This window comes from Tauraco erythrolophus, chromosome 1, assembly GCF_009769465.1.
Source record: "Tauraco erythrolophus isolate bTauEry1 chromosome 1, bTauEry1.pri, whole genome shotgun sequence".
Lineage (NCBI taxonomy): Eukaryota > Metazoa > Chordata > Aves > Musophagiformes > Musophagidae > Tauraco > Tauraco erythrolophus.
Genome location: NC_141465.1, coordinates 101,451,976 through 101,462,665, shown reverse-complemented (window position 1 = coordinate 101,462,665; position 10,690 = coordinate 101,451,976). Strand labels below are relative to the sequence as shown.

General features: G+C 55.1%; 1 protein-coding gene across 1 annotated transcript; it reads right to left on the bottom strand.

The window, feature by feature from the left end:
• Nucleotides 1–910: 910 nt before the first annotated feature.
• On the bottom strand, nt 911–4,543 carry PCDH8 (protocadherin 8). The gene is made up of 3 exons (XM_009985982.2): nt 2,132–4,543; nt 1,781–1,991; nt 911–1,284 (listed from the first exon to the last, which is right to left on the bottom strand). The coding sequence occupies exons 1-3, from the start codon at nt 4,541–4,543 to the stop codon at nt 911–913; spliced, it is 2,997 nt and encodes a 998-aa protein (XP_009984284.2).
• Nucleotides 4,544–10,690: the final 6,147 nt, after the last annotated feature.

Here is a 10,690-nt window from a genome sequence, read left to right as displayed (position 1 = left end):
CCTGGAGGAGCTCAGACCAGGCAGTGAAAAGCAAAGGCCAGCTCCGTCACGCAGCCCTCTCTCCCACCCTGCAACCCATCATTAAAATCTCTAGAGCTAAACCTTCAGTGAGGTATTGCTGGAAATGAAGGATGGGCGAGACTAAAAGCAGCATCGTTCACGCTCCTCCTCACTGCGTTTCTCTGCACAAAATACTCTTGTTGACCTGTAAAGACCTCTACGCTCTGAAGCATGAAATCCATGAACAGATCCCTCCGACACATCACAAAACCTTTATTAGTGTTTATCAGTGACACAGATTACAGGAACCAAAGGCAATTAAATAACATTTAAGTTGACCACTGACTCAGGAAATACAAGTCACATTTGGCAATGCAAACTTCTCAGTACACTGGGTTGCTTAGGTTATTATTACACTGTGAAAGAGGAATTTCCCTTACAAGGTTCTACATATTCAGGATATTATTATTAATTATTATTATTGTGTCTTTCAGACAGTTCCTTTGGCAAGAATTCCCATTTTTTGAGCTTTTATTATATAAAAATATAACCAATTTTCATTATGTACAAACATTACATTACACAATGTACAGGTTAAAAACACTACAAAAAATGGCAGGCCATGGGTGAACTGAAAGCAAAAAAAAAAAGATGTAGAAAACATGAAAAAAAATTTAAATACTGCACATTTCATAAAAATTACATTAACTACAAACAATTTTTTTTTTGTTTGCAAATATCGAACAGTACTGACGTGATGGGAAATCTTTCCCAATGATTTCATTTTTAAGGCACATCTTGCATATTTACACGTACGACACCGGATCTGGTCAATAACTTAAAGGCTCTCGGGAGTGACCTAGTCGTGTGCGCGCAGGGACGTGTGTACTCGGGTGGGGAGTGTGTTGGGCTACGCCTTCTCAGCCGTATCAGTCTGGGGGCCCAGGTATCTAGTCGAGGGGGCTGGGTAGAGGGGCACCCCGATCTCCTGAAGGTCGGGGAGCCGTGCGGGGCGCGGTGGGGAGAGCAGGGTGATCGTCCGGTCAAAGTCCCTGTGCAGCACTTTCTCATAGACGCTCTGAAGCCCCACTGTTTTGGGCAGCTGGGCTTGGTAAAAGTTGTCCCTGCGAAGGGGATCCCTGGGCAGGGAGGTGCTCTTGCAGAAGGTGGAGAGAGGTGCTGAAGGATGAGGAGAGGGGTGAGGGTTGGCTCGGCCGCAGGAGGGGCTCCAGCAGCGGTCCGAGTGGCCCAGGATCTTGCACTCAGCCGTGCATGCCCACAGACCTAAAGGGAGGGAGGGGAGAGAGAGAGAGAGAGAGAGAGAGAGAGAGGAGAAACCTGTCGTTACTGCAGGAATAAATCCACATCATTCGTAATCCTCAGCGTTATCAGTCACGGGATGATTCAATGCACTGGCAGTGGGAGTCGGGAGGCAATGCTCTACAGCACAACACGAAAACATGCTTGGGAAGGTTATGGCGTTTTGCCAGGAACACTCCTCACAATCTTAACTTTAAGGGAAGCTTTTTAGGGAGGAAAAAACCCAATCCCACAGTACTTCCAGGATCTAATTTGTGCTGGGCGCTCAGTGCAGACAGGAACCAGCATCTAGCAGCCCGCTGCAAAGAGACGGGCACTTCGAGTCACGCAGCCTCAGCTTTCCCCCTGCGGTTGCCTTGCCTAATCACTGTGCCCTACGGATGAGTCTCTCCATCCACCTCCCTGCCCACCCATCCATTTGTCCAGAGGAGTCAGCCAGGAGCAGTGGCTGAGCCCTTACCGTTCTGCATGTGCGTGATGAGATCTTTCTTCAGGGCATCTCCGCTGATATCCGAGTCGCTGTCGTTAAAATCGCTGTCACCTTTGCCGCTGTCTTTGCCACTGAACTTCTCTGCCTCCCGGCCGGAGATGGTGTTGAACGAGTGCCCCTTCCAAATGGCCACAGGAGGAGCAGGCTCCTTGCTGTAGCTCGGAGCGGCAGCGAAACTCTGCTGGGGTGGGGGGATCAAAGGAGAGGTGAGAGAGGAAGTAGTGAAGGGTAAATCGACATCAGGACCACATCTTTGCGATTCACACCCTCTGAGATCACCCCCCCATCCTTCTCACCCCCTTCCCCACAGCAGGACCTTACCTCTCCAGTTGGTCCTCTGAGCCTCTTTTGACCCTCGTAGAGACAAGTGCTGTCGCTGCCGCTCTCAGCAGTGGAGATCTCTTCAGCAGCTGGAGAAGGGTCGGGGCTGGTGAAAGATGTTTTGCTGGGGAAGGTTCGTACCTCAAACACATTCCCCCTCTGGCTGCCCTCCTCCTGCCGGCCTTTCTCCAGGTGGGAGATGTCTATCTGTTCCTTCAAGGAAGCATTGTTTTTCATCTCGTTCCCCTTCTTGCGCCTGTTGCAGGTGGTGGCGATGGTGATTATAGCCACCAGAAGGAGCGTGCAGCTGCCTGCCAGGACAATGATCACGATCAGAGGGATGTCCCACTGCAAAGCCTTTCCTTCCCAGGAGCTGGGCTTGGCTATCTCCTGGATGCTGGAAGGAGCAGTGGCGGTCACCAGGAAGTTGACTGTGGCAGTTGTGGCCAGGGGGGGTCTGCCGTTGTCTGTCACAGTGAGGATGACCTTGAATAGCTGTCCCAGCTCTTCAGAGAGGTCACCCCTCAGCACAATGTCTCCAGTGCTTGGGTTGATGGTGAAAAGGTCCTGCTGGGGCTCTTCCAGGAAGGCAAAGGTGAGCTCGGCATTGGCCCCGTCATCTGCATCTCGAGCTTTGATCTGGGCCACCAGGGAGTCACGGGAGGTCTTGCTGGACACGCCGATTTCCACCGACCCATTGGTGAGCACTGGGTGGATGATGACAGGAGGGTTGTCGTTCTGGTCCACCATCCTCACTTTGACAAGGGTGCTACTGGAGAGCTGCGGGGAGCCTCCGTCAGTGGCCTGGATCCTCAGGTCCAGCTGCTTGAGGATCTCATAGTTGAATGTCCTGAGGGCATAGATGGCCCCGGTGGCAGGGTCCACCGAGACATAGGTGGAGATGGGAGCCCCCATGACCTGTGACTCCAGGAGCCGGTAGGTGACCTTACCGTTGTGCCCAAGATCGGGGTCACGGGCCACCACGGTGGTGATGTAGGCACCCGGTGGGTTGTTCTCTGGCACAGCCACCTCGTAGAGGGGCTTGGCAAAGAGTGGCGCGTTGTCATTCTCATCGCTCACCCGCACTGTGTACTGGCGGACGGTCTTGAAGGGCGGCGAGCCCAGGTCCTCGGCCACCACAGTGAGGTTGTACTCGGGGATGCGCTCGCGGTCCAGCGCCGCCGTGGTGACGATCATGTAGCTGTCCTCGTAGGCACGCTGCAGGGCGAAATGGTCGTGGCCGCGGAGGCTGCAGCGCACCTGCCCGTTGGCACCTGAGTCACGGTCTGAGGCGCTGACGAGGGCCACGAAGCTCTCGCTGGCCGCCGCCTCGCTGACGTAGGCCACGCCGGCGGTGCTGGCCGCCCCACGGAGGGCGCTGATGCTGATGCGCGGCGCATTGTCGTTGACGTCGGTGAGGCGCACGATGACGGTGCAGGTGGCGGTGCGGGGGCTGGCGCCACGGTCCTGGGCACGCACATCCAGCTCGTAGGTGCGAGTGCGCTCGTAGTCCACGGCAGCCTCCAGCGTGAGGCGGCCCGAGCGTGGGTCGAGGCGAAAGAGCCGCCGCGCCTCAGGGGGTACCTGGCTGCCAAAGGTGTAGACCACCTCGCCATTGGGGCCCTCATCAGGGTCAGCGGCGTCCAGGTCGAGCAGCAGGGAGCCGGGTGGCGCGTCCTCGGGCAGCTCCACTGTGATGGAGCCCTGAGCAAAGGCAGGGCTGTTGTCGTTGGCGTCAAGGACACGGACGTGCACGGTGGCCGTGCCTGAGCGCGCTGGGCTGCCGCCATCCTTGGCCACCAACTCCAGCGTGTAGGAAGGCTGGCGCTCACGGTCCAGCTCCTGGAGCAGCACCAGGTCAGCGCAGCGTGCCCCATCCGCCCGCGTCTGTGCCTCCACGCCAAAGTGGCTGTTGAGGGAGACCTGGAAGCTCTGTATGGAGTTGGAGCCCACGTCCTCGTCCACAGCCACCTCCAGTGGGAGGCGGGTGCCGGGTGTGGCGCTCTCTGACACCTCCAGCGCCATCTGGGCGTGCGGGAAGCGTGGCGCATTGTCGTTGATGTCACGCACCTCCAGCTCCACGTGCACCAGGCGGTAGCGCTCCCGCCAGCAGCTCACCACGTCGAAGGCCAGGACGCACTGGGGGGCCTGCCCACACAGCCGCTCCCGGTCCAGCCCCGCTTCACCGATGCTCAGCTGCCCGTCCTCCTCCCGCACCCGCACCAGCGAGCTGTTGCTGAACTGCCGCATCAGGCGGAAGCTCATCTCCCCCGGCGCCTTCACCGGCATCTCGTCGGCCAGCGTACCGATCACCGTGCCCGGCGCGCCCTCCTCGTCGGTGCGGTACCTCACCGTCTTGCAGCGGGACAGGGCCAGCAGGCAGGAGACGGCCAGTAGCCGCAGGGGGCTCATGGCACTTGCGCGGGGCTCAGCCCGACGGCGCGCTCCGGTACCCTCGGGGGCGAGGGGGAAGCGATGCGCGGTGCCCGGGACGCGGCTCCGCGCCCTCCGCCGCCGTCTGCGCCCCCCGCGCCTCCGCGCCGCCTTTTATAGGGGGCCGTATGCAAATGAGCGGGCGGCGGAGCCAATGGGAGGCGGCGGGGCGCGCGCGGCCCCTCGGCGCTCCCCGAACCGGGGCGGCTCCGGCAGCCGGCGGGAGCGGGGGCGCGGGGCGCTCGCCTTTGTTTTCCTTAACTCTCCGGGGTTTGGGGTTTTTCCTTTTTTTTTTTTTTTTTTCCCCCGGCTTTATTTCTTTTTTCTTTTCCCCTTTCTTTCTTTTTTTTTCTCTTCTTTCTTTATTTCCTCCTCCCGTCTTTTTTTTTTTTTTTTTTTTCTCTCTCTCTCTCCGGAGCCGCGGCAGCGGAGCTGGCGCGGGCAGCGCGGAGTAAAACCCGCGGCGGGGGTTTGTTAATTGTACCACAGGTCGGGCAGGTGCCGTGTCGTGGCATGTCGCGCCGTGTCGCGGCGTGCCGCTGGGGCGCGGGTGGGTGCGCGGGCGCGGGGCGGCGGCGGGCGGGCGCGGATTAGCGGGGTGCGGCGGGAGGTGGTGGTCGGGGCGGGGGGGGGGCTGGCGGCATTCAGCTGCGAGCCCGGAGTGGTGTGTTACTCGCGTGAGAGCCTGTGATCAGCACCGTAAGTCGCCTTTCAGGAGGTGTCTCCGCATGCTTTAGTATGCATGTCACCGCCCGGGTTTCTTAAGCCTGGGGCACTAGCAGGCGAGGAGGGGGAAAAAAAAAAAAAGAAAGAAAGAAAGGAAAAAAAAAGTTCCAAATAGGATTTAGCATAAGCTCGAGGAGATTTGGAAAGGTTTCAAAGATCAGGCTGTATCAAAGGCTTATGAAGCCCTCGTTAGCTGTAGAAATATAATAGCATGGCAGGCTATCCCATTCGAGGAACCAATGTCTGTATTATTTCACTATGACAGGCTAAAGGGAGAGAAAGTTGAACAGTTTCCACAGAGGAGTTGGACTAAGTTGAATATAATGAGCAAACGCCACATGTATCCATTATGTCCCTCTATTCATTCCCAATCACTGCCATAACTCTTTGACTAAACGATGATGAGCGCTGAATTACACACAATGCCCTGCTCATATTAAAATACATTTAAGACCTATCCCTCCTGGTGCCCTGTTACGCCTATTCACAGGATTTTCCTTTTGTCCTAATAGGGCCTCTCTGGGAAGCAACACCAGTCTCGTTCCAGAAGAACAAAATAACAGCATGAGGCTGAAACCTGGCACGAACCGGGGGGAACGAAACCATCTGCCCCGTAAGGCACCGGGGCCCCGCGCCGAGCCCGGCGCGGTCTCCTGGCCCCACCGTGCCCGGACGGCTGTGGGGAGGGCAGCCGCTGGCCCCGGCCCACAGGGAGGAGACCCGACGGGGAGGGAAGCTGGAGGTCCTGAGAGGCATCCAGCTCTCCGGGAAACTGCATGCCCTTCCTTCCCTCCTGCCCTCCCTCTTTTCCTTCCTCCTTTCCCTTCCCTTTTCCTTCACTCTTTTCTTCCCTTCACTTTTCCTTCACTCTTTTCTTCCCTTCACTTTTCTTCCATCTTCCTTCACTCTTATCTTCCTTCACTCTTATCTTCCTTCACTCTTCCCTTCCCTTCCCTTCCCTTCCCTTCCCTTCCCTTCCCTTCCCTTCCCTTCCCTTCCCTTCCCTTCCCTTCAATCCTTTCCTCTTCCTTCCTTCCTTCCTTCCTTCCTTCCTTCCTTCCTTCCTTCCTTCCTTCCTTCCTTCCTTCCTTCCTTCCTTCCTTCCTTCCTTCCTTCCTTCCTTCCTTCCTTCCTTCCTTCCTTCCTTCCTTCCTTCCTTCCTTCCTTCCTTCCTTCCTCCCTCCCTCCCTCCTTTCCCTCTTTTTCTCCTTCCTTTCCCTCTTTCCACTCATCTTTTATTTCCTCTTTACTTTCCCTCGTTCCTTGCCTCCTTTCCTTCTTCCTTGCTTCCTTCCTTCTCTTTCTCCTTCCCTTTTCTCCTTTCCTTCTTTCCATGTGTCAGAGAACCGAAGAGATGCGTTTTAAAGGAAGAGAGGGGGGACAAACTGAATGCTCCCCCCACACCCCGGGTTGCTTTGGAAGCCTCCGATAAAAGCGCTCCGTTGCGCTGCGCCCGCGAAGGGATGTAACATCCCGGGGGGCTCCATCCCCGGCTCCGTGCGGGGCCGCCCCTCTCAGCGGGAGTACCCCGGGGCTGCGCGGGTCGCTGCGCGGGTCGTTGCGCGGGTCGTTGCGCGGGTCGTTGCGCGGGTCGTTGCGCGGGGCGGCACGCGAGCTGGGGGCGGCGGGCTGTCCGCAGCGCCGGCTTATGGAAATGGGATTTAAATCGCGACTCAGCGCTGACTGCGGGGACGCGGGGCGGCGGGGGCGGGGGTACGGTCACCCGCCAACAAAAGCTCCCCAAACGCCTGGTTTCCATGCGAAAAGCCTCCGCGCAGCGTTTTCCTCATGCCCGCGGACGGTTATCTGACAGGGGGGGCGGGAAGGGGAGCAGCCCGGCCCGACCGTACCGCCTTGGGCCGGACCGGGGGTCGGACCGGGCCGGGGATCAGGGTCTGGGGTCCGGGGATGGGCTGCGCGCCTGGGAACGGGGCCGCCGGCCGGGAGCGGGCAGCGGGCAGCGGGGCGGCCCCTCGTGCGTAACAGGATTATCTTTGCCATTTCAAGTTCCATACAGCATGTAATTTATTTTTAATTAGGATTAGATCGAGCAGGGAAGGAGACCAGACCTTTCCACCCCCCTACCCCCCCCCCCCCCGCCCCTCCCCATAAAGGCATGGCTATTCCATGAGGAGCTCTTAATTCTTTATAAAAAAAAAAAATCAATCAATCGATAAAGCAGGACCTGCATTCACCTCCCACGCACTTTGCAGGAGAAAAGGGTGCAAAAGGCTGTATTTTCAATGTGGGCTCAAGTATCTGCATCAGAAGAGGCTTGGAAGGCCTTCCCCTTTCTCAGCCATCCGATCCCCATTTTAGGCGTTTTCAATCCAAACCATTCTTAAGAGGGTCCCAGCGGGGTCTTGCTCCTCTTGCCTTTTTTTTTTTTTTTTTTTTAGAGGGCAAATGTACTTCTGCCTGCCTGGGTTATTCTTTTTCCACAGTCATGGCTTTGATTGAAAAAAAGATACATATCAGTTGCTCTGCTGGAGCAAAGCTTTTTCCCCAATAGTTTGGACAGAGTCCATTACAGAAATGTTCTGAAAGGCTAGTGAAGAATCCCGTTTTACAGCTCAAAAAATAAACATACGGATCAGCTGCATTAAAAGCACTTCTTTGAAATATTGTGGTTAAACAGCCCAGATTGGTTGATTGCTCCATGCGGGGGCATATGTTCTTGCAAACTGTGTGTATTGTTACTAATGGGGATTCTCACACCACGGCCTTCCCTTTGAATCTGAGGCACTGGTGGTTTCTCCGGAGCTGTTGCAAGGTTGTTTTAATAATTTACCAGCTCTCTTGCACTTAGTGATGATGCGGAGACTCGGAGCCTGCTAAGAAGGAGGCATTTCGTAGTGTCCGGTGGTCTGATCTCTGCTGCCAAGCTCCTTCCTGTACCTCTCAGACACAGAAATCAAAGCTAGTCTGAGAGGTGAGTGCCAGGCAATAGGAAAAGCAAGACTCCCCCATCCATCCCTGTGAAACCAAATCCCTGGGTAATGTGTTGCTCCCAAGGAGTGGAAGCACTCCTAGACCACCAGCCTGATGCCAACAGCAACCAAGTCAGTGATGGCCAGCAAATCACTCCAGGTACCTTTTTTTTTTTTTAGCTTTAAATTTACTTTTTCCCCTGATTCTGATCCAGCTTTTAGAAATAAAGTTTGTGGATGCTCTTCTCCTCTCCCAGGATAGTTATTAGGTTACCAAGGGTGATGAAAAAACAGGATCTCCTCCTCCTCTTCCCTTCACTCCTCCAGCTGAGCAAAGGCGCTTACAGCTCTGGCCCTTTTCATCATCACCTACAGCACAACGAGTTTGCATATGTCCCAAGGTGTCGGTGTCCCCAGCGCAATGGGGTAAGACTTTCTTCCTCTCAGCAGGTGCCTAGGATTCTCTGCTGGGATCTCTGTCAATGGAGATAAACTAGGAGGTGTTACATTTTGGGGCTATGAGAGAAGGTAAGACTCCTATAGAGATCCAGCCCAGTACCTCAGGATTACATAGACCTTGAGGGAGGATGTGCAACTTAACGCATGCACTGGGAGGTGGAAGCAAGCCAGGCTTTAAGAAGAGGTGGCTGTGTTATATGTGCTTCCCTTTTCCCAGGAGATCTTAGGGGCATCAAGCTCTGGCTATTGGAAGTCCCCCTCTCCCCTTGGCCTTGGTTCCCTTCGACACTTGTGGTGTGACACTTGTGGTTCCCTTCCACATGTGTGGTGACTGCATGCCCTCAGGATGGTGGGGTGAGCTCCCCTTGCAGCACAAGCCCTAGGGTGGTAGGACTTTGCTGGGGCTTTGCTGAGCCTGGCAGGGAGAAGCCAGGCTATCTAGGCATGGTCTCCACCTGATCCCGCTCACCCACATACTCAGAGGGTCCAGCTGACTTCTCTCCAGCCGTGAAGCTGGGATGCAACATGAACCTGCACTGCTTGTCTCTGAGCCTGCAGAGAAGTGGCACGACCTCCCTCCCTGGAAATCTGTCTCCACGCTCAGCCTCTGCTTCTTTCTTCTTGGACATCCCGGCGGGCTCGGCTGCCTTGGAGTGATCTACAAAAACAAAGGCGTTCCTTCTGCTTCACGGCCTAAACAATCCCCCCCTGTTTAATCATTTCTGCCGCAACCAAGGAAGTGTGGGTTAACCTGTCAAGCTCCACAAGCCCCGACTGACCAAAAACTCTGGAAAACAAAAGAGTGGAACGAAACGGCAAAGGGTTTTGTTGCTCTATAACTGTTTGTGTTGGAGGGTAGCACGCGGCATTGTGCTTCTCTCTCCGGCCATGCAGGCTATTCAAGACAGAGGCTGCAATCCTTCCCGTGAGCTGTGGGTTGGTACCAGGGTTATAAATCATCCGGATCATTTGTTTGTTACATTTGCTCCAAATGCTTCCCTGCCTGTATCTCCCCTCTGTGAAATGTGGGTTAGAAGAAAAGAGTTTGTTTTGCAGAAGAAAGAAATCACATGCCCATACCCCCCACCCGGCAAGCAGTTTTGATTCTACAGGGAATTTATTTTTTAATTGGATTAATTTCTAGCTTCTCCCGGAGTAGCAGCTGGGGTCTTTGATTCAAGAGGTTAAAACAAAGGGGCGTGAAACAAAAGACCAGTTCTTCGCATTCCCCACACAGCGTGGGCGTCCTGCGTGCTGCCCAGAGGTATCCTTGGAGCAGCGCATTCCTAAACGTCCCTCCATGTGGCCCTCAGCTGGGGTCTACTGCTGGCTTTTTGGGGCGCTCCCTAGTGTGGCTTGCCTGCAAGGTGGCTAGATGTGAGTTTTCCCTTCTTATCCCACAACACAGCTTGTGGTTCCACACAACCTTATCCCTTGGCGTCCCTCCCCTCTTCTGTTCCCCCCTTTTCCAGCCCTCTTTATCCTGTATCTTTTCTGCCCCAGAAGAGACAGATGAGGCTTTTCAGCTGTTAAACCACCAGGCAAGTGCCTAGGTGCAGTTCTCCTCTCTGTCATCTGGAGCAAGATAACGAGGCTCAGCCCCACCAAGGTCTGGGGTATTTAGGTGCTCAACTGCCTTTGAATGCGATGGGAGTTGGACATATTTTAGCCTGGATGAGGACTTGAGGCTCTCTCGCCCTCAGCCTCTCATGTCCTCAGAGTACTTCTGTACCTCACAGCAGTGTGGTGAAGACAAATGCATTGCAAACTGCCGGTGTGTTAGACAGATGACAGGCCAAGTCCTTCTGTTTGCCCACTGTCAGGACCGTTAGGAGACTTGAGATGCCCTTAGAAGAAGCAACCTTTATTATGCAAGTCCTTTCTGGCTATTTTGCCTTGGTGCCTTTGGTTTTAGTGGGCACAGGTGACAGAGCAGAGTAGTCATTCAACATCAGCTCTGATGTAGACCTGAAGAAATGCCTACCCTCTCCATAGCTTGGGGTCTGGCCAG

Coding starts and splice junctions, on each gene's coding strand:
- PCDH8 (XM_009985982.2), bottom strand. CDS start 4,543: ATGAGCCCCCTGCGGCTACTGGCCGTCTCCTGCCTGCTGGCCCTGTCC. Junction 1,992..2,131: donor TCAGAGGACCAACTGGAGAG/GTAAGGTCCTGC, acceptor CCCCCACCCCAG/CAGAGTTTCGCTGCCGCTCC. Junction 1,285..1,780: donor CATCACGCACATGCAGAACG/GTAAGGGCTCAG, acceptor CCCTCCCTTTAG/GTCTGTGGGCATGCACGGCT.